The sequence below is a fragment of the Diabrotica virgifera genome, chromosome 3 (assembly GCF_917563875.1).
Source record: "Diabrotica virgifera virgifera chromosome 3, PGI_DIABVI_V3a".
Taxonomy (NCBI): Eukaryota; Metazoa; Arthropoda; class Insecta; order Coleoptera; family Chrysomelidae; genus Diabrotica; species Diabrotica virgifera.
Window position 1 is genome coordinate 119,088,864 of NC_065445.1, and position 25,238 is coordinate 119,114,101.

General features: G+C 32.2%; 1 protein-coding gene across 1 annotated transcript in view; it reads right to left on the reverse strand.

The window, feature by feature from the left end:
- The window catches only part of LOC126881271 (UPF0193 protein EVG1 homolog), an 81,018-nt gene extending 56,221 nt beyond the window's left edge, over positions 1 to 24,797 (reverse strand). The window contains exon 1 of the mRNA XM_050645451.1: positions 24,584 to 24,797. Within this exon, the coding sequence (XP_050501408.1) occupies positions 24,584 to 24,674 (91 nt within the window). The 5' untranslated portion in view covers positions 24,675 to 24,797. The remainder of the gene's footprint in view (positions 1 to 24,583) is intronic.
- Between the last annotated feature and the right edge of the window lie 441 nt (positions 24,798 to 25,238).

Consider the following 25,238-nt stretch of genomic DNA (forward strand, 5'->3'; position numbering starts at 1 on the left):
AGAATTTGGACTGGTTGTATTGAATTATGATAGGTATGTGTATCTGATTACGCAATAATTTCAAAGAGACATTCTTTGTAGCTTAGTATAAATTGGTCTTCTAATACTAAAATATTATAAAAAAATAATAGAGTAAAGCAATACAGGAGACTTAAAAAAGGTTTAAAATCTCATGAAATCTTGTTTATTTAGTCTAAACATGAATTAAAATTTATATTGTTCATACTTATTATTTCAAGAATTTTAAGATCGTTTCTAATTATCCATCATCCAGTTAATTTATAAATTATGAAATAGGTATCACTATGATATATTATGCAGCAATAACTATGTTTTCAAAAACTATACCAACCAATCTCTTTCATTCTGACGATGTATTTATACAATTACAACATTATTTACTTAAAAAGTTTAAAGCAATGTTGGCTGAATGCCCAAAAAACTGAGTATATTTAGCCTATTTTACAATATTTCTGAAAAACTTCAACGAATTTTTCTATTTACCGAAAAAAAAAATCTAATTCACACAGTTTTATTGGAAAAATTTACTATTTCACCATTTTATTCACTGTCTTTTTAATCTGTTGAGTAACATCTTTAATTTATTTTGATTTTTATGAAGTTGTCTAACCTCGTGTAATTACGATTTTTTTGTAGAATTTGGATTGGTTTTATAGGATTATGATAGGTATGTGTATCTGAAAACACAATAATTCCAAAGAGACATTCGTTGTAGCTTAGTGTAAATTGGTCTTCTAATACTAAAACATTATAAAACATAATAGATTAAAGTAATACAGGAGACTCAAAAAAGTGTTAAAATCTCATGGTACAAAAAAGAAAATGTCTCGAGTGTGAATTTAAAAATGGAGTTACTACAAAAAAGAAGATGGTACATACCTTTGAATATTAAAAAATATTTGAAAAATTTTAATTTTTTTTTGTAGATTGTGTAGTTAATACTAAAAATTAGTAAGGAAATAAAAATGATTATAAATTAAAAAAATCTTCGACGTTTGTTCTTAGAGCATGTGAAACATTAATAATTACCAAAAAATTTCAGTAGGTACCTTTAAATATTAAAAGTATTTGAAAAATTTTAATTTTTGTAGATTGTGTAGTTAATACTAAAAAATTAGTATGGAAATAAAAATACATATCAATTAAAAAAAATCTTCAGCGTTTGTTCTTAGAGCGTAGTTCGAGTATGCCCGAACTTTCCCGATCCCCAATATATCTACTTCTTCTTGTAGTGCTCATCCATTTTGGATGTTGACGATTATCCTAGAAATATATACTTTGCATACTAATGTACTGAAAAGATTTGTAGTTGTTGTGCTGCACCACATATATAGATTTTTTAGCCAGAAAATCCTTCACCTTCCTGGTTTTCTTCTACTTTTCTCTGTAAAATTAGTTGCAGCAGTTCATATCTTCGCTCTTTCTTACAATGTGTCGGATGTATTCGATTTTAACTGTTTTATTGTGGGTACCAGCTCTTTTTCTTTTTTAATTCTTAATAAAATAATCTAATTAGTTATGTGATCTGAGTAAGATATATACAAAAATAAGAAAAAAATGTTTTATTTCTTTGGAATAAAATAAAAAAGCCAAGTTGGTTGACTGGTTTAAAGTATTGCAGTGCAGGGGATTTGAACCTATGATCCAACACTTACTTATTTTCAATGCAATGTAACAAAGTCTTAAATCGCTCGACCAACGTGGCTTTGGAACTTTGCTCTAAAAAACAACGATGATATTCACATGTTATGACATTCCTATTGACAATAAAAAGAAATAAAATGTTTTTCAAATAATATTTTATTCAAAATACTGTTATTTAGAGTGTGAGCTTTATGATTATAAATAAAAAAATCTTTGACGTTTGTTCTTAGAGCATGTGAAACATTAATAATTACCAAAAAATTACGGTACCTTTAAATATTAAAAGTATTTGAAAAATTTTAATTTTTGTAGATTGTGTAGTTAATACCAAAAATTAGTGTGGAAATAAAAATAAATATCAACTAAAAAAAAAATTTTCAGCGTTTGTTCTTAGAGCGTAGTTCGAGTATGCCCGAACTTTCCCGATTTCCCAATATTAGCTGTGAGTTTTGGCTTAGGATACCCATATAAAAAGCATGGAAAACGAAAAGTTTCAGCGTTTGTTCTTAGAGCGTAGTTCGAGTATGCCCGAACTTTCCCGATTTCCCAATATTAGCTGTGAGTTTTGGCATAGGATACCCATATAAAAAGCATGGAAAACGGAAAGTTTACCTTGGACAAGTGACGCCGTCACTTGTCCAAGGTAAACTTTCCGTTTTCCATGCTTTTTATATGGGTATCCTATGCCAAAACTCACAGCTAATATTGGGAAATCGGGAAAGTTCGGGCATACTCGAACTACGCTCTAAGAACAAACGCTGAAACTTTTCGTTTTCCATGCTTTTTATATGGGTATCCTAAGCCAAAACTCACAGCTAATATTGGGAAATCGGGAAAGTTCGGGCATACTCGAACTACGCTCTAAGAACAAACGCTGAAAATTTTTTTTTTAGTTGATATTTATTTTTATTTCCACACTAATTTTTGGTATTAACTACACAATCTACAAAAATTAAAATTTTTCAAATACTTTTAATATTTAAAGGTACCGTAATTTTTTGGTAATTATTAATGTTTCACATGCTCTAAGAACAAACGTCAAAGATTTTTTTATTTATAATCATAAAGCTCACACTCTAAATAACAGTATTTTGAATAAAATATTATTTGAAAAACATTTTATTTCTTTTTATTGTCAATAGGAATGTCATAACATGTGAATATCATCGTTGTTTTTTAGAGCAAAGTTCCAAAGCCACGTTGGTCGAGCGATTTAAGACTTTGTTACATTGCATTGAAAATAAGTAAGTGTTGGATCATAGGTTCAAATCCCCTGCACTGCAATACTTTAAACCAGTCAACCAACTTGGCTTTTTTATTTTATTCCAAAGAAATAAAACATTTTTTTCTTATTTTTGTATATATCTTACTCAGATCACATAACTAATTAGATTATTTTATTAAGAATTAAAAAAGAAAAAGAGCTGGTACCCACAATAAAACAGTTAAAATCGAATACATCCGACACATTGTAAGAAAGAGCGAAGATATGAACTGCTGCAACTAATTTTACAGAGAAAAGTAGAAGAAAACCAGGAAGGTGAAGGATTTTCTGGCTAAAAAATCTATATATGTGGTGCAGCACAACAACTACAAATCTTTTCAGTACATTAGTATGCAAAGTATATATTTCTAGGATAATCGTCAACATCCAAAATGGATGAGCACTACAAGAAGAAGTAGATATATTGGGGATCGGGAAAGTTCGGGCATACTCGAACTACGCTCTAAGAACAAACGCTGAAGATTTTTTTTAATTGATATGTATTTTTATTTCCATACTAATTTTTTAGTATTAACTACACAATCTACAAAAATTAAAATTTTTCAAATACTTTTAATATTTAAAGGTACCTACTGAAATTTTTTGGTAATTATTAATGTTTCACATGCTCTAAGAACAAACGTCGAAGATTTTTTTAATTTATAATCATTTTTATTTCCTTACTAATTTTTAGTATTAACTACACAATCTACAAAAAAAAATTAAAATTTTTCAAATATTTTTTAATATTCAAAGGTATGTACCATCTTCTTTTTTGTAGTAACTCCATTTTTAAATTCACACTCGAGACATTTTCTTTTTTGTACCATGAGATTTTAACACTTTTTTGAGTCTCCTGTATTACTTTAATCTATTATGTTTTATAATGTTTTAGTATTAGAAGACCAATTTACACTAAGCTACAACGAATGTCTCTTTGGAATTATTGTGTTTTCAGATACACATACCTATCATAATCCTATAAAACCAATCCAAATTCTACAAAAAAATCGTAATTACACGAGGTTAGACAACTTCATAAAAATCAAAATAAATTAAAGATGTTACTCAACAGATTAAAAAGACAGTGAATAAAATGGTGAAATAGTAAATTTTTCCAATAAAACTGTGTGAATTAGATTTTTTTTTTCGGTAAATAGAAAAATTCGTTGAAGTTTTTCAGAAATATTGTAAAATAGGCTAAATATACTCAGTTTTTTGGGCATTCAGCCAACATTGCTTTAAACTTTTTAAGTAAATAATGTTGTAATTGTATAAATACATCGTCAGAATGAAAGAGATTGGTTGGTATAGTTTTTGAAAACATAGTTATTGCTGCATAATATATCATAGTGATACCTATTTCATAATTTATAAATTAACTGGATGATGGATAATTAGAAACGATCTTAAAATTCTTGAAATAATAAGTATGAACAATATAAATTTTAATTCATGTTTAGACTAAATAAACAAGATTTCATGAGATTTTAAACCTTTTTTAAGTCTCCTGTATTGCTTTACTCTATTATTTTTTTATAATATTTTAGTATTAGAAGACCAATTTATACTAAGCTACAAAGAATGTCTCTTTGAAATTATTGCGTAATCAGATACACATACCTATCATAATTCAATACAACCAGTCCAAATTCTACAAAAAATCGTAATTAGAGGAGGTTAGAAAACTTCTTAAAAATCAAAATAAATTAAAGATGTTACTCAACAGATTAAAAAGACAGTGAATAAAAATGGTAAATAGCAAAGTTTTCCGATAAAACTGCGTGAATTAGATTTTTTTTTTCGCTAAATAGACAAATTCGTTGAAGTTTTTCAGAAATATTGTAAAAGAGGCTAAATATACTCAGTTTCTTGGACATTCAGCCAACATTACTTTAAAATTTTCAAGTGAATAATGTATATAATATGTATTTGTTGTATCGATAGTTTTGCTTGTAAGATGTTTATTTCGTATCTCATGCACTCTGATATTCGTAATTTACTTCTTAGTTCTATTATGTATTGTTTATTTAATTCGATATTTCTTTTTTTGTAAGATTTTAATGATACGGTGAAACAGTAAATTTTTCCAATAAATCTGGGTGAATTAGTTTTCTTTTTTGGTTATATAGTGTAACAACCTAGACACCTTTTTTTCCAGAAGTAATGATATTTTATTTCAATATTTCCATCGTCACTACGATGAGAGTCGTAGGTAATCATTTAATTTTAGAAAATATTTATCCTGAATAAGATTCAAATTTACATGTCTATCAAGTTTGTTTTGTTTAGGCAAGCAGGCACTAATTCGTAAAATTATTTTTCCTTAACTTGATTTAATTCCAAAGCATAAACATTCACTGATATACTATTTACTATTTCAAACTTCGAGTTATGACTTATTGGAGCTTCCAAGTCCTCGGTTTTCAAAACAGTATATGGATATGACGATGTAAGTTCTTTATTTATTTTATTTTAGCTGGATCTTCTTCTTCAAGTGCCATCTCCGCGACGGAGGTCGGCAATCATCATAGCTATTCGGACCTTGGAGACAGCTGCTCTGAAAAGTTCGTTTGATGTACATCCGTACCATTCTCTCAGGTTGCGCAGCCACGATATTCTGCGTCTCCCTATGCTTCTTTTTCCTTGAATCTTTCCCTGCATAATGAGTTGGAGCAAGTTGTATCTCTTTCCACGTGTAATATGTCCGAGATATTCCAATTTTCTGGTTTTAATTGTATTTAAGACTTCCATTTCTTTGTTCATCTTTCTCAGAACCTCTTTGTTTGTGACGTGTTCTGTCCATGATATTTTTAGAATTCTTCTATATACCCACATCTCGAATGATTCCAGTTTTTTCATTGATGCAGCATTCAAGGTCCAAGCTTCCATTCCGTAAAACAGAGTCGAGAAAACGTAGCACCTAGCCAACCTTATTCTTAGCTCTAACCTTAGATCTCTTGTGCAGAGCACTTTTCTCATTTTGTTAAGCTGGATAAAGAGAGCTAATAATCATCTAATAAAAGCAATTTTGATCATCATTTTTGATATTTATGTACCAAATTATGTACAGTTTTTTAGACGTTGTCAACACTGCTTTAAAATATTTCGGCAAATAATGGTGTAATTGTAGAAATACATTTGAAACTAGCCAATATGAAGGAGATTGGTTGGTAGCGTTTTTTGAAAGCATAATATCTTAAGGAGTTACTTATTGCATTTATAAATTAACTCGATGATGGGTAAGTAAAAATTGGGTAATATGTATTGAAAATGTGACAGTATACCTACAACAAAAGACACGATATCTTAAAATTTTTTGAAATAATAAATATGAATACTAATATCCTATTTCAAGCTGGATGAGAAGCTAGAAGATAGAACTAGAAATTTTAATTCATGTTTAGACGAAATAGTCAAGATTTTTGAATTTGGTGTGCCTCTTGTATGGCTTTTCCAATGCTTGAATTTTGTATCTTATACATACCGTATTATTTTCTTTCATATACAAATGTATCACAATATGAAAGTTCTAATCTGATTCTGATTCTAATTCTAATTTTTCCATAAGTGAATTAGAAACCTGTTTAAAATGCAATTAAAATACTGTACTTATAGAATGATTAAGAAAATTTCCGATTGTAGTAATGGCGTTAGTGCAAATAAAGAATTATATCGACACACACCTTAAGTTTCCAGATGGTTGGTAAGAATATATTTAGTTCGAATTATTTTAAAACCGTCCAAAGATCCTTCGAAACCTAGTTCGAATTATTTTAAAACCGTCCAAAGATCCTTCGAAACCAGAATCATACCAGGGTAAATTCTTAGAGTCATGCGTACTAAAAACATTCGAAAGAATGATTAAGTCATAATTAATAATGACATTATTTTCTACCTACGTATCGTGTATTTTTCGTGTTTTTTTTGTATCTTTCGTAAAACAATAAGGAGCGCAAGAAAATTTATTATTTATTATTTTTATTGTGAATAAGCCACATTTTTACTTTAAAATTAGTTTATTTTGACCTATCGATTTCCCTTTCGGAGATCATTCTCATAGTACAAATGTATTTGATTTTTTTGATTGGATCAATAGAAGTTCGATTTTTTGCTTATTATTAACTTGTGTATACCCATAATAAGTAATTTTCTCAATCGGATTACTCTAATTATACTAAAAGACTTTTGCTTTGAAAATTTGCGACCTATTTCTATTAGATATCTTCCTTTTAGATATATTTTTTGTCTTTGTCATTTATATTGCACTAAGTCGAAGTTCTTTTTCATATCGATGAATTCAATTTGTTTTATGCATGGGATTTTATTTGAGATCACATTTAAAACGTACTTTATAACAAAAATTTGTATTCTCCAACTGATTAGAACTCTAAATCTGGTTTGAAAATAATATGAGAAATATCGGTGGTTTGGACTTAGCGAAAGAATTTATCTGATATGTATTGTAGGTATTATCGATATAATGATAGATTTAGCAATTAGTGGCTTGCATATATTTATGCTTCATATACTGACATTTTGCACCTAGGGAGAGATAATGTAAATATTGAGAGTTGCATGGTAAAAATAAGAGGTTTACTAGTTTGGACATAATGAAAGAACGCCTGTGTATAATAGAGTACGAAAGATTTGGATGTTTCTCAGTAAAAACGAAAATAATAAAGCCCTTTTGACATGCTGATGTATTTGATTTTTATGTCTGACTAGAACTCTAAATCTGGTTTGCATACAGAGTGAGTTTTATGTATGGAAACACTCAATTATCTCGGAAACGGCTTGCAAGATTTTTATAGATTTTGATGGGTATTAATTTTCTGAGGCGGTCTATATTATAGTGACAATTACATTGTTGTCAGATTTTCCGTTTTTCTGGAAATCCAATTCCGTATTTCTAATAGGACAAGAAGTCGTTATTTGAGTTTTGAAGTCCTAAAGAAATACTGATTATTTTTCATGTTATTTTCCCTACAACTAAATGCCATAATTTCGAAGTTATTGCTACATTTATTAAAAAAATTTAAACAAATTATAGAAAACCAATAGTGTACAAAAGTATACAACACGATAGTATACGAAAAGTTTGGATGTTTCTTAATAGAAACGAAAATACTAAAACCCTTTTGACATGCTGATGTATTTGATTTTTATGCTTGACTAGAACTCTAAATCTGGTTTGAAAATAATGTGAGAAATATCGGTGGTTTGGACTTAGCGAAAGAATTTATCTGATATGTATTTTAGGTATTAGCGATATAATGATAGATTTAGCAATTGGTGGTTTGCATATATTTGTATTCCATTTTGATACACTGATATTTTCTAGGAAGAAATAATGTAAATATTGAGAGTTGCGTGTTAAAAATAAGAGGTTTACTAGTTTGGACATATAGAAAGAACGCCCGTGTATAATATTTTACGAAAGATTTGGATGTTTCTCAGTAGAAAAGAAAATACTAAAGCCTTTTTGACATGCTGATGTATTTGATTTTTATGCCATTGTATTTTATTGGTTGAGGTACTGTAAGTTACGATTGGACGGAAAATACGTATCTAAGACCCTTTTGACATGATGTATTTTATTTTTCTGTCACTGAACTCTATTGGTTAAATCATTTGAGAATTCGTATGTCCCTATTGCACCAAGAGGACCGAAGATACAGAACTCCTTTTTAACATTCTGCTCTATTTGATTTTTCTGTGTCTGGTGGTTAAATCATTTGTATCTAATGTCTTTATGGTATGATGTTATGTTTATTTTTTCTATATTATTCAATTTGTTAAATCACATGATACCTCGCATATCTCTCAGAGAGGGATGGATTGGACATATCAAAATACTGCTTCTATTATATCTTATACGTTATCAGGGGCATTAGTTACGTATTTTCAGGATACAGCCAAAAGGGCATTAGTTATATCTTCTGTTTTATTGGTCCAATCGTGACGTAAAAGTCGGGCCTCCACCACAAAACGAGACAAAAATGAGCAGAATGGACCTTAAATTTTTTTTTTTTTAATTTCCCCCAGCATCTGGGGAAAAATTGATTTTCTATCTAACTCTAATACACAGACTCTTATGGGAGGCGCTGTTGCTAGATGTTGCGAAATGCCCAGTTTGTCAGTAGATCTAGGAAATTTTTTTGTGCGCCCATACCGTTGGGCACTACATACCTACAACTTTTATTGTCTATGCCTCTCTACGTTACGCCATTTAGGCATGTCTACAACTTTTATTGTCCACGTCTCTCCTTACGTCTATGCCTCTCTACGTTAATCCGTTTAGGTACTACATGCCTACAACTTTTATTGTCTATACCTCTCTTTTTACTTGTGTATATATAATTTTCTCAATCGAATTACTCTAAAAGACTTTTGCTTTGAAAATTTGCTATCTTTTTCTATTAAATATCTTCCTTCTAGATTTTTTTTGTCTTTGTCATTTATAATGCACTCAGTCGAAGTTCTTTTTCATATCGATGAATTCAATTTGTTTTATGTATGGGATTTTGAGATCACATTTAGAACGAATTATGGTAGATTCCTTCAACGTAATATCTGTATCAGGACAAATTGGAATAAAAATAGCGAGTTTAACTAAAAATACTGAAATGGAATAAAAATGGTGAATTGGAATAAAAATGGCGAATTGGTGGCACCAAATGTTATGGCCGTAGATAAAATATAGTATGCAGCTCGTAACGGTTAGTTTATGATATTCGATACTCCCCACACCTTTAACGTACCACAATCTCCAATCAGACCAATGCTAATGAGATGTCACCATCGCTTACACATAAATTATGTTACGGTCGTAGATAAAATATATGCCTCTCTACGTTAAGCCGTTTAGGTACTACATACCTACAACTTTTATTGTCTATGCCTCTCTTTTTACTTGTGTATATATAATTTTCTCAATCGAATTACTCTAAAAGACTTTTGCTTTGAAAAATTGCAATCTTTTTCTATTACATATCTTCCTTCTAGATTTTTTTTGTCTTTGTCATTAGGTACTACATACCTACAACTTTTATTGTCTATGCCTCTCTTTTTACTTGTGTATATATAATTTTCTCAATCGAATTACTCTAAAAGACTTTTGCTTTGAAAATTTGCAATCTTTTTCTATTAAATATCTTCCTTCTAGATTTTTTTTTGTCTTTGTCAACTCAGTCGAAGTTCTTTTTCATATCGATGAATATATTCGTTACTACCCACACCTTTAACGTACCACAATCTCCAATCAGACCAATGCTAACGAGATGTATAGCGCCAACTATCGGATAATAGCTGAATTATGGTAGATTTCTTCGACGTAATGTCAAGGAAAATTGGATAAAAATGGCGAATTTGAATAAAAATTGACTAAAAATGGCGTCATTCAGCGGCTAATAGGTAAACTATGGTAGATTTCTTCGACGTAATGTCAAGGAAAATTGGGTTAAAAATGGTGAATTTGAATAAAAATGGCGAATTTGAATAAAAATGCCGAATATGTTACGGTCGTAGATAAAATATAGTATACAACTCGTAATGCTTAGATTTCTGCACGTGATTGGTTTAAATAACATATTATGTTATGGTCGTAGATAAAATATAGTATATGCAACGTGCCCCTTTCCACCGATCCATTTGTACGTCACGATCCAACACACCCCTTTCCAATACCTCACACGTCGGACCAATAACAACGGAGATATGCTTTAGTGCCGTTTTAGCTATGCCGCCATCTTTGTTTTTATGTTAACGTATTCGTTAGCCCCTCCCCTTTCCTATGATACCTCACATGTCACGATCGGACCAATAACAACGGAGATATGCTTTAGTGCCGTTTTGGCTATGCCGCCATCTAAAAATACTGAAATGGAATAAAAATGGCGGATTGGTGTCATCTAGCGGAAAATAACTATGGTAGATTCCATTATGGAAGATTACTTGTGACGTCAGCATCTATCTCACTCTTACTCATTGGGAAGGTACTTCTCTCTCTAACACATTGATTTCCCTATCTTGGTAGCAGAACCGGCATTCCCCTTCTACTGTCGCCATTTTGAATGCCCACCATTTTTGTAAAAGGAACAAAAACTAAGATGGCCTCATATCTAAATTTGAACCTTTATATGTGTAGTATATGTGGTCCAAATTATATGCTTCTACCATTAAACGCACAATAATTCTTATAATATTTGCACGAATCTGCCACAGATAGGTATGTACATGTGAAGATACGTTATGCATTTATTAAATGGTAATTAACGTAACTAAAAAGTTCAAAATATTTCCTAAAAAATATTTTTACACTCTTTTCAATGGAGGTATTAACTTTTTGACAAAGGACATCGCACACATCTTATGGAAAATATAATGTCACTCAAATTCAATAAAATTTATACCAATAGATTCGTTTTAAATTAACGATCAAATCTTATCATTGCGCCAACTCTCTATTTTCAAAAATAAGAGCAGAAATTGATATAAATAAATCTGAAATCAAATGGGTAGGTACATAAGTTAGAGAGAGAAAAAATATTTTAAAATACCCAGATTTTCGGTACTCCATAAATCAGCGGACTAGTTTCACTAATCCGCTTAGGCCCAGCGGGATTTAAGCTGTTATGAATAGCACTCAGAGCAATAATGATTGTAAACTAACATTTTATGGACTCCAAAAATGTGATTTCGATAAACTTTAATTGCAATTTGCGCCGTAATTAATCATAATTAAGAGTTGGCGCAATGATAAGAATTGATCGTTATATTAAAACGAATCTAATCGTATAAATTTTATTGAATTTGAGTGACATTATATTTTCCATAAGATGTTTGCGATGTCCTTTATATATACAGGGTGACAGAATTCAAAAAGAAACAACATATTTTTACATAAAAAACAGTAAAAAGACAACTTCTGGTAAACCGATTCTTCCAAATCAATACCTCGATCTCATTCATCAAAATAAAAACCTATATACTAAATTTGGTTGAACTCTGACGGCTCGTTCAAAAGTTATCGTGCTATTAGTCACATATGGATAGTCGCCATTTTGAATGCCCGCCATTTTTGTAAAAGGCAAAATCTGAGATGGTCTCATATATAAATTTGAACCTTTATATGTGTAGTATATGCGGTCCAAATTATATACTTCTATCATTAAATGTACAATTGTTTCACATATCGGCTGCACTACATTACCTTTTTGTATTAACTCAGTAGGTACTATTTATTGCCTTTTAAAGCTATGGGTTTTAATTAATATCTCAGTTTATTTGTGTACTGATAAATCATCCCATTTTTAAGGGCCTTAGATGTAGTCTAGAGAAGCGTTTAAATTATGTGTGAAACAATCTTTGGCAGTCGCGATTTCGTTCATATAATGGCTTAAGAACACGCAAATTTGTTCGAAATTGATAGAACTATAAATAGAAAATTAATAAAAAAGAAGTTTGTAACCTGTTGGAATAAAAATTGAATGATTTACTTGTATGTAAAAAAATGAGAAACAAAGAAGTAAAAATAACTCTGTTACGCATACGAAGCAATATCGATAGCCCAAGATGAAGATAGTCTGTAAAGATTAATCCACAGATTTAACATGAGAGCAAAAGAATTCAATATGACAATTTCATCTCACAATACTAAAACAATAGTAATCAGTAAAGAACTAATTAAATGTAAAATTAAAATTGATGGCATAAATATTGAACAAGTAATGGAAATAAAATACCTCGGAATTACACTGTCCAGCTCAACGTCCAGCTAAGATATTTAACATATCGGAAAAAAACGGGAAAAATTGGGAAAAAACAGGTTTTTTCCGTTTTTTTTTCAGACCTTTGGAAAAATTGAAAAAAATGGGAAAATTTAAATATTTTTTCATTGAGACTTGAAACGTGAAGGGTATCAATTTTAAACTCGTTTAAATATATTTTGTAATAATGATATCTAAGATATAAGTACAAACATCTATATAGGGTCATAAATTATAATTATTATCTAATAATTCAAAGTATGAAAACCGAAACTTCAAACGTAGAAAGCACATTATTTAACCAAAACGCTCAGTGGTATATTTTCATCTGAGTCTGAATCTTCAGACCAAGCATCTGATTCAGACTCGATCTCCGCCTCATCATCCTGGACGGATAAAACAACATGAGTTTTGTCAGTCTCTTCTAAAAGTGGATCTGGTCTCGCATCATAAATGAATATCTGTTTTTCGTTTATAATCAAATTTAAACGAATAGCAACAACCTCTGAATTTTATTCTGTGATAATTATATTTATTTTGCTCGTATGTATGAGGCAGTGTAAAGACCAGTTTCTTTCTGAAGAGGCGGAAGATGGAGACCCATTTAAAATTCGGAAGGCAATTGGCATAAGTGGCTGCGATGTACACAAACCTTGCCATCATATAAGGATGAGTACTATTCGCAGTATCCCATAAAGAATTTAGATCAAAAGAATCCAGTTTTTGTTCTAAATTGGGCCAGATTTGACACCAACTACCCTACATTGGGTTTAGTGAATGAGCCATTTCAGAAATATAAGCCTATAGCTTCCATTAGTTGGTACTCATTCAATTGTTCTTTTTTAAAGACCAAGAAGATTGGCTGCAGAGTGAATCAGCTTAGAACAAAATTCGTAGCTACAACATATTTTAGCAAGCTTTCGATAAGAGAACTAGTCTTGTCAACTTGTTGGGGAATATTTAATATCATGTCTTTTATATACTTAGAGACAAAAGGCACTTCACTGAGGAGAATACTAGGACCTGTGAGGGAAAACGGAATCTTCAGAAGTCGATACAACAACGAACTTTATCAACTTTATAAGGAAGCACCCCTGTCAGACTTCATTAGAATACAAAGATTGCAATGGGCCGGACATGTGATAAGAATGGGAGAGGATACGCTACCAAAAAGAGCACTGAATGCTAGAATGCAGGGAAAGAGACCGGTTGGAAACCCAAGAAAGCGCTGGGACAACACAGTAAACAGCGACGCACAAGCCCTTTTAGGTGTCCGTGTATGGAGAAGAGCAGCCACAGACAAGCAAGGGTGGAGGCAAAAAATAAAGGAGGCCAAGGCAAAATTTGGGCTGTAGTGCCGTAGAAGAAGAAGAAAAGGCACTTCTGATAATATAGATATATCCGATTCTACTAAATTTATCGATGTTGATACGTTATGCATAATTTGTTTAGTAGGTAGGTATGTATATTGTAACAAATTTCAATTTTTCCGTATTTTTTCTGTTTTTCCTGTTTTTTCCGGAAAAAAAAGGTTTTTCCTGCACTCAATTTTTCCGGAAATTTTAAATCTCTAGTCCAGCTACGGAGACCTGGACAAAAAAGTGAGAAATCAAGTACAAAAAGCAAATAAACTGGCTTTAACAACATTACCTATATGGCGAAATCGACATTAACACTGAAATAAAGTCAAGAATTTATAAGGCCAGTGAAAAACCAATAATGACATATTATGCATCCAAGACAAAGTCCGATACAGCCACAACACAAAGACTACCTACTGGAAACGGCAGAGATGAGAGTACTGGTAAGAATTACAGGAAATACGCTGAGAGATCGAAAGAGGAGTGAAGACATTAGAAGACAATGTAATGTGCAGTGTATAAACGAATGGATACTAAATAGAAAAAAAAAATGGAATAACCACATAAGCCGAATGGAAAAGGCACGTGTGGTTAAAATAGCAAGTACATCACCAATCGGTGGAAGAAGTATCGGCCGACCGCGTAAAAAATGGAGTGACAACCTTCCATAGAGGTATCAATCCGCCAATTAACAAGAAGAATTGCTTATAAGTAGGCTTACCATACGTCCCGGTTTGACCGGGACGGTCCCGGTTTGAGAGCTCTGTCCCGGCGTCCCGGCCGGTTTGCATTAGCGTCCCGGTCAAACCTGAACAACAGCACCGACACCCCGGCCATTGATCAAGGACCATTTAAATTGCTCGAAACACAAGGCCAGCACAAGTGCCATTGCAAACTCATCTATCATAACATCACTGGCGAAGCGTCCATGTAACCACTGTTACCATTGGTAACAGTTAAAAATCTTGCAAATAAATATTTTATGACGATGAATAATTATATTTCCCAACAGAAATATATTATTATATTATGTGGTAATAGTACCTAACTCAGTAAATAGCCAACTACACGTAGACACGAAAATATTGGCGAGTTTATGTGACTCAGTTGCACTTTATTATACTCTGTTACCAGACTGATTTCTGGTGACAATGGTTATATACGCACGCTGGCGCTCGGGACCGGCTAGTGACTGAAAATTTTGAAGAAGCGACGGCATAAGCGCGGTGTGTATCAATAGCGCTGTTACCAAATTTAAAATTGGTGACAGTACCTATAAAAAGTGTGCGTGCAGTTAACCATGGATGAGTGTCGCCTCGTAATCGATCAACTACTTGAAAAGTAATTCTCCTTGTATAATTTTGAAGAAAAAAATGAGCCTATTGAAAATGAAAGACCTATTTTAAACAATTTAAAAAAAGGAATCAAAAAAAGTAGTTCGATATTTTAAATTTAGTTGGTACAGTAAAAATCCTTGGTTATGTGGTTGCAAGAAAAATAGACTGTATTGTTGGCCATGTTTTCTGGTTTCTACAGAAAAATGGGTGGACCAGGTTCACGATTTAAATAGTGTTAGATTTTTAAAAGGAGACATGAAATTTCTCCGTTACCTACATGTAAGATGTATACCCAATTTGATTCAGTTTGGCAAAACAAGAATCGAAAGTCCTCTTAACCAAGCTTTTAAAGCAAATATTGCTAAACATACACTCACCGGCAGAGAAAACGGGCACCCCAAAAAATGGGTATTTCCCATGGGTATAAAGTTGTATTTCCTAAACCTGATGTCCGATTTAAGTAATTTTTTTAATATGTTATAGCCTTATTCTTTATCAATATCGCTGTAATAATATTGTTGCTAGACAGGTACATTGTCATTGTATACAGGGTGTACGAATCAAACTGTGTTTTTTTCTCAAACTTTGGAACACCCTGTGGAATGTTCTAGCTTTTATAAAATACTAAAATTATAACCAAACTATGGCCTCAGGTTTTCTTAACATTCTTTTTTTTATTCATTCGCTTATGTTGGATAATAAAAAAGTTAAGCACTTCAACAACTACCCCTGTTTTTCGTTAATACAGGGTGTTTTTAAATAAGTACGGCAAACTTTAAGGGGTAATTCTGCATGATAAAATAATGACAGTTTGCTTTATAAACGTATGCCCGCAATTGCTTCGTTTCCGAGATAGGGGGTGTTGAAATTTGTTCTTACAAACTGACGATTTATTTATTTCTCTAAAACGGTTTGTAATATGCAAACGAAATTTGGTAGATTTTAAGAGGTAGTTATTGCGCATTTTTTGGCATACAATTAAGAATTTTATATTCACCATTGGCGTGCATACGGGTATAAATATTTTAGATATATCCCGTATGCACGCCAATGGTGAATATAAAATTCTCAATTGTATGCCAAAAAATGCGCAATAACTAGCTCTTAAAATCTACCAAATTTCATTTGCATATCACAAACCGTTTTAGAGCAATAAATAAATCGTCAGTTTGTAAGAACAATTTCAACACCCCCTATCTCAGAAACGAAGTATTTGCGGGCATAAGTTTATAAAGCAAACTGTCATTATTTTATCATGCAGAATTACCCCTTAAAGCTTGCCGTACTTATTGAAAAACACCCTGTATTGACGAAAAACAGGGGTAGTTGTTAAATTGCCTAACTTTTTTATTATCCAACATAAGCGAATGAGTAAAAAAACAGAATGTTAAGAAAATCTGTGGCTATAGTTGGGTTTTAACTTTAGTATTTTATAAAAACTAGAACATTCCACAGGGTGTTCCAAAGTTTGAGAAAAAAACACAGTTTGATTCGTACACCCTGTATACAATGACAATGTACCTGTCTAGCAACAATATTATTACAGCGATATTGATAAAGAATAAGGCTATAACATATTAAAAAAATTACTTAAATCGGACATCAGGTTTAGGAAATACAAGACATTAAAAATGACCCATTTTTTGGGGTGCCCGTTTTCTCTGCCTGTGAGTGTAATAAGTTTGTTCAAAAATAGATAGGTATATCCTTAACACACTTATAATGGATACTGTATGTTTTTGGGCCAAACAAGAACTAGCGTTTTTGGGCCAAACAAGAACTAGCGTTTCGTGATCATTTTGAGTGCAACGACTCTGACAATCGAGGCAATTACGGGGAATTGTTAACATTAATTGCCAAAAAAGATCAAAAATTTTGTCAACATCTAGAAACATCTGTTTTTTTTTTGAGAGTTTCAAGTCATATACAAAATGATATTATTGAAGCTACACTCACCGGCACAAAATTCCGCCACCCAAAATTTTTGATTAAGTTTGACAATTTATAACTTTATTATTTGTGCTCCGATTTTCAAGATTCTTGCACCAGTTTGTAGGTATGTACATGTATTCATATTGTTTGGTATTATTCCAGTAACAAAAATTTTTGCTTGCATGTGATTGTACAGGGGTGAAAGGAAGCATTGTATTTTCTCCTAATTTTAAAAAATTCTGTGGAAAAATGGAATAGCTGATTTTAATTCGAAGTCCTGCCGGAGGCATCACCAACATTTTGTTTTTTGAATTATCCGAATATCTTTTTTCTTGTAAGAGCTGTACCATTTTTTGTAAATAAAAACACCGATTGACTTATACAATTGAGGTTGGATTGATAAGATTAGAATGGCCCGCATGCAGCCCAGATCTCAATCATATTGAGCATTTTTGGGATGAATAAAAAAGCTATTTGCCGTCATCCTAGGCCTCCAGAAAAGTTGGTACATTTATGGCCCTAGTAGAGAAATATCGGGCTATTCCCCAGGCAAGGAAAACACATCTTTATTAGATGCTAAACAGATTGCGAGCAGTCGTTGCTGCAAGAGGTGGACATAACCGCTATTGAATTGTTTTGTTTTGTTGTTAAATTTGTTTTGTTTTGTTAATTTTAGTGCGTTTGATATTTTTAATTAAATAAACCTTCAAAGCAGTGTTTTTAATTACAGCTCTTACAAGAAAAGAGATATTCAGATAATTAAAAAAACAAGACCTTAGTGATACCTCCAGGATAATACAAAAGGAGTATGAAACAAAATCAGCCCTCCAATTTTTCCACATAATTTTTTAAAGTTAGGAGAAAAACAACGTTTACATTCACTCCCGCATAATGCCATCTAAGCGAAAAATTTTTGATACCGAAATAATAGCAATTGACATAAATACATGTACCTACAAACTCGTGTAAGAATCTTGAAAATCGAGGTACAAATAATAAAGTTATACATTGTCAAACTTAATCAAAAATTTTGGGTGGCGGAATTTTGTGCCGGTGAGTGTATATATACATTTAGCCATATCTTTATTTTTTTATATAAGATTTTTTGCATCTGGTTTTGGTAACACTTCAGAAAAAGTCAGGCGTCGCCACTGCATAACATCGTTTTTCAAAGATACCTAACCCGCAAAAACGAACTTTCCATTGCTGCTAAAGAAGGTACTTTTGCATTCCATACTGTCGCCGGAGAAACATCTGAAATATTAGCAAAAAAACCCGAAATAGAAAACAAGGTGATAACTGTAATAGCTGCTCTAATAACTGCTTGCTGTGGTGATAACTGTAATAGGAATTACGTAGAGGTAAACAGAGGCACCAACAACGTCTATTCCAGGTTCAAGGAGTGTCTCGGCGTTAACATAAAAAGCATTGCTTGCAGCGCACACGTAGTTCACAATACAATCCAACATGCAATTTATGGTCTTCCTGCCTAAATAGAGGCTTTCGTTATAAAAATATACAAATATTTTTGTAAATATATCTGCCGTACGCGTTACAAACTTAAACGAGTTTTGTGAGACAGCTGACATCGAGTACAAAAAATTAGTGAAACATACAAGATTTCTATCTTTAAGGCGCGTTTACATGTATCCAGTAACTGGCGCCAGTCGCACTGGAACGACAGTGCTGGCATGATAGTGGCACCATGTAAACGCTTTTTTGTTCCAGTCCAGCGCTGTCTGCCAGCGCTGTCTCGAATAGAAGGCTGGTCTATTTTTCATGCCAGTGGCCCTCGTCCGCGTCCCCTCTAACCCCGTGCCAGTGGTTGTAGACACGTGTAAACACAGCGTTCCAGTCGCTACCTGTGGTTTCAGTGGCAGTATTAGGATTTTTAGAGTGCCAGTGAGATTGGCGCCAGTTACTGAATACGTGTAAACGAACTTATCCAGCGCTGTCTTAGTCAAACACTCGCATTCCAGTGAAACTGGCGCCAGTTACTGGATACGTGTAAACGTTACTTTATTGTCAACTTTTTAAGAATCCTGAATTTTTTAAGAATCCTGCAGCTATACGAAGGCCTGAGAAATCTGATTTTCTTGCTCAAGCCTTCTAACATTGCGACAGTTCTTCACAACAAAAATTGGAGCACATTACTTTTTGTTTATGGTCGGACAGTTAATGTATTTTCGGTTAAATGTAAATATCGGACAAAACCATTTAGTCCATGGACAAGATTAACTAAACTACGACGGATGTAGGTATGCAGATGACAAATTTAAAAACTAACCTTCAAACGGGATGAAAAACAAATTTCTTCCACAAGCAGCTAAACAACTATTAATACTCCATTAAAATGTTACATTTTTTAAGCCGTACCTTGCATTTGTTAGAGGAGTCAATTTTATTTCTTTAATATGTAGGGGGGATCAGTAGAAGCTTAAGTTCAAGTTTTTGGGGTCGCCACCCTTGTCCCCCTGTCGCCATCTTGGAAATGGTGTGCAAATCTCGTAAACTACCAACCCTACGGAAAATCTCATTAAACATAAAATGTAGCAAATTAAATTTTCTACAACTTTATTTCTATTACTTTTTAACGTCAAGTGACCAACAAAAAAGATATAAACAGAAATATGTAAAAAAATTTTAACAAGATTCCTTTTGGAGGTTATAACTTTTTTTCAGTTCATTTTAAAATAAAATAACATTATAGCAATTTTGTAGAGGGTTTTTCAGCGAACAATTTCCACTATAAATTTGTTTAATTCTATTTATTTATATAGGTGTTACAGCGCTTAAAACTTGACCAGATTCTCGAATGCTCATAGGGATATAATAAAAACAAAAGTTAGGCTTACTTTTCTATCTATATATATTTTTATTCATACAATTTACTATGATTTTAACATTCCTATCCTATTATTAATCTGTTTTTGACCTTTCTCCCCACTATAAAACTTATAACCCGAAGCATATATAGAAACGGCCCAAGAAGTTGTTTGAGGACAAAAAGAAGAATAACGCAACCGCATATTTCAAAATTCTTAAGAAGAGCAAAAAACGAATTTTTGTTATCAAAATCATAAAGTATGATCAAAATTAGCCATTCACCACAACGTGGTCAGGATCTCGAGACATAAGCGTTTTTTGGGGTGTGCCGCTTGTTTATGAAGTAACATAACTTTTTTCCTATTGTATATTTTGACTTAAAGTTTTCCAAAAAACTTCTTCATGAATTATATTTTATTGTTGTGTTGATTAAAATTATAAACTAAAAAGTTTGTCACTCAATTTTTTTAAGTAAACATGAAACTAACGAAATATGATGACAAAATGTTTAAAAACTAACAACTCCTTTTTTGATGTGTTTAAATATTTAGGACAAATCCCATTGTTATCTACATACTTCAGAGATTAAACAGTAAAATTTTCAAAAGGAAATATTTACAGCGACCAAAGATACAGCGAGGTAAATTTGAAAAATCATCAAAATTGATTTTCGGCATTTTTGTATAAAATTTGATTTTTAAACATGTTCCACCAAATCTAGATAAAAATAAACTTCATATTCGGATTCAGCGACCTCGACAAAATAAAAATAGACCAAAATTGGTCATTCACCTTAAATTTGATTTTCGTGGTCGGTATAAAGATTGCTGCCGCTCGACTAATATATAGATAGAAAAGTATTTTTTTTATTGTATTCCTAAGAGAATTCGAGAATCTGGTCAAGATTGGAGCGCTGTAAAACCTAGACAATAAATAAAATTAAACAACTTTATAGCGAAAATTGTTCATTGAAAAATCCTCTACAAAATCGCTATGATGTTATTTTATTGGGAAATGAACGGAAAAAAAGTTATAACCTCCAAAAGGAAACTTCTTACAAAATTTTCTCATATTTTTATTTATAACTTTTTTGTTGGTTACTTGACGATAAAAAGTAATAAATATAAAATAGTAGAAAATTTAATTTGCGCTACATTTTATGTGTAATTAAATTTTCTGTAGGATTGCTAGTTTAGAAGATACAGCGCGAAAACCCTTTGCACCCCTTTTTCCAAGATGGCGACAGGGGGACAAGGGTGGCGACCCCAAAAACTTGAACTTAAGCTTCTACTGAACCCCCCTATACATTAAAAAAATAAAATTGACTCCTCTAAGAAATGCAACCTAAATGTAACATTTTAATGGACTATAAATAAATTGGAAAATTTCATAAATTTCGAAAACTTCATGAGTGATGGTCACTGGTCACGCTTTTTATGAGCGCTGCGTTTCGTATTTAGAATTGTGAGACAAGAGCTTCGACGGAGTCGAAGATTTTGAGTGGATCTGATTGAAAAATGAGCATAACTGGAATGAAATTGAAAAAGCAGCAGAAAATATAAATAAAATGCAAAAACCTCAATCAAAAACCCAAATAATGATTGATGAGCTATTTGATGAGGTGTTACTAGCAAAAGGCTTCTTCCAAAATTCTAATGAAGCTAGTTACTCCGAGAAATGGGTCCAGCTATTCACCCATTTTCACAAGCAGCTTAAAAGTGCCAAATTAAAAAAAAATGTGGAGTTTGCTATGTGTCTACCCGGTACTTCAGCGCCAGTGGAAAGAATTTTTTCACAGATGAAAAAATGTGGTCTGACGATCGGGGGAGGATGGAAGAATGCACCGTGGAAGCCTTGTTATGTCCGAGTAAAAAATATTGTGGAATAGCTTTAAGCCGGTGAAATATGATATTCTTCAAATAAAGATATATTATGTCAAACGTTTAAGAAGCGGCCCTTAGAAAGCATCTGTGTTTTTACGGCCAGACCTCCCGCATATCTATTCACAAGTTTCGTGCAAAAACTTAGTTTTAGTTCGGTAGCAGTGTAGTACTGGAGTGTACGTGTGTTAAGTGATAAATACGAGTGTTTTGTTTGCTGTAATTATTTTGAATATTGGTTTAGTATTTCGTTTGGAGAGTGTCAACTGTTGATTATTGTAATTTAATTAATGTGAATAGTGATGTGGCGCCCGTGGGATAATGTAAACATCGCGTACGATAACGCTGATATTGTAGAAATTGCCAGTGCTAGTGCGAATGTAATTAGTAAAAAAAAAGTGCACGTAAAGAAGATTCGAATGCATTTAAATGCAGAAACACAGCAAGTATGTTTGAATGTATACAAAAATCTACGTACGAAATTCGGCTTCGATGAAACACTATTGGCACAAGCCACCTCTGATTTAACAGAATTTCCACTTTCTACTGTTTATAAAATAGTTAAAAATGAACCCTATTATCGCAAGAAACGATGTGACTACAAATTTTCAAGACCTTTAAATTCTTCACTTGTAAAACTATTGAAAACCACAATATACGACTGCTACAAAAGCAATGAAATACCTAAAATAGAAATAATAAGAAAGAAATTGGAAACAACCGGTCGAAATATGAACTGCTGCGAGAAAACTCTTCAAAATTGGATAAAAAAAAATGGGCTTTAAGTTCAAAAAAATAAATAAACGTCAAGCAATTATGGAAAGCCAAAGAATAGTCAACAGACGTAATATGTACCTAGAAGAGATTACTAAATATAGGCAAGAAAAGAGGAGAATTTATTATTTAGATGAAACTTGGTATGATACCCACGATACAGTAAAGAAAGGATGGACAGATGGTTCAAGCATGTGCATACCAAAAATGCCTGCAAATAAAGGCTCGCGGCTAATTATTGTACATTGCGGAGGAAGTGAGGGATGGGTTCCGAATGATTTAAAATTATGTGGGAAGAAAATGGAAGATTGTAACGTTGACTACCACAAGAATATGGAAGCTGACATTTTTGAAGATTGGTTTGAAAACTCGCTGATCCCAAACTTGGAGAAAAACAGCGTAATAGTGCTTGACAACGCTTCCTATCATTCCCGACAGCTCACTAAAATACCAAATACATCTTCAAAGAAAGCTGACCTACAAAATTTTTTAATGGAAAATTATTTGTATTTCGAAGATTTTTACACAAAAAAACAACTTATTGAAGTTCTACACACGAAGCAATTTAGAAAATTATACGCTCTAGAGAGTATTGCAGAAAAGCATGGACACACTATATTGAGACTTCCCCCCTACTTTTGTGTTTTCAATCCTATTGAGTTAATTTGGGGACAATTAAAACCAAGTATAAGGCGTTCAAATACATTTCCTAAATTTGACAAAAAGGTAATTGAGATAATTAAAAAAGAAGTAGCTAATATTACCAAAGTAGACTGGCAGAAAAGAATCGCCAAAGTGATCAAAGTGGAAGAATATTATAAGAAGATTGGGCACTTCCACATTAGTGGTGGAAATAAATTTATTATTGAATTGGGCGATGATAGTGACGAAGAAAATACGGAAGAAGGAGAAAATGAGTTAAGTGTATCAGTATTTTAATTGTTGTGTTGTGCAATTCATTTTCCAAGCATAAGTGTGGTAATGAAAAGACTCAGTTAAAAAAATATTTTTAGATTTTGTATTTTTAATAAATAAAAAAAGAGCGGGGACATGCTTGCATTTTGTGCTCAATTTTAAAAGTTTTGAACTGTATACCTAAAGTAATTTTAGATCTAACTGTGTTTTTATAAAGTTCTTTTAGTATCAGTAATTCTAACAATAACAAGATTAATTATAAAAGCTATTCTACATCAGTTATTAATGCAAGCATGCGGTAAGAGGGAGGTCCCTGTGAGGTTAAATGTTATTAAAAAATTGATAAAATTAATTTTAACACATACAGTATTATGTCCTGCTTTAACGGTATTTACCTAAGTATAAATAAATATTTTTAACTACATATTTAATTACCAGAAAACACCAGCTGCCGGCCTAATATAGCTTAAAGAAGAACAACCCAAAGCTACAAATCTTACCTATTACACTATATAGATTGCTTCAACAAATTCAACTGGAACATGTCATGCAGTAAATTTTATAACAAGTACTACAAAAATATTTTGAAGATTGTGCATTCTAGTGAAAAATATTAAACAAGCGTGAGCGAATAATAACACTGGACAAATTTTTAGTGTTATTCTTATTACATGTACGTTATCCCTTTTTGCATTGCATTTCAAATATGAAAAATATAAATTAAGCGAAAAGTAAAACGAAAATGAGCCTCTTCCTCTTCTTCGTCCCGGTTTGGCTCTTCGTAATTATGGTAAATCTACTTATAAGGAGGAAGAAGAAAAAATATTACAAAATAATTAATCAGTAACTGAACACTTACGTTTAAGAAACTGGTGAGTCTCAGGGTTGTAAGTACACTTTGCAGGTTGTAAAAAACCTCCTCGTGTAACATTTTTGCTTGGCCAATCCATGTTACCAAAAGTGTAAAAAATCTCTGTTGAATAATAATTTTGAAATCTTCGTATAATTTAAAATATAAACTGACTGTTTAGGGATGGTTGCCACAGATACTTTGAAACTCGATGGAATGTTACCATAGTGACCAGTGTTTAATAACTGGGATCTAGTTACGGTCTACAATAGACTTAATGGGGAGAAATATCTATGAGAAATATACGGGGATATGTAGTTGATATCACAGGTGAGTTACAGATGTCTGTCAAGAAAGACAAATATTAAATAAATATACAGGATGTAACAAGAAAGCAGGTCATAAATTAAATCACATATTCTGAGACCAAAAATAGTTCAATTGAACCTAACTTAGTACAAATAATGTGCACATAAAAAAGTTACAGCTCTTACTACTACTTACCCTAAATGTTACACAATGAAAGAGTATGGTATAACTAGACCCAAACCCAGACATCCAAAGTGAAAGTTATCCTCCAACACTAAATTGTTCTATATGGTCCACATAATGTTCAGAAAAAAGTTACACCATTTTGAGCGTCGGGTTTGGGGGGAGAGGGGGA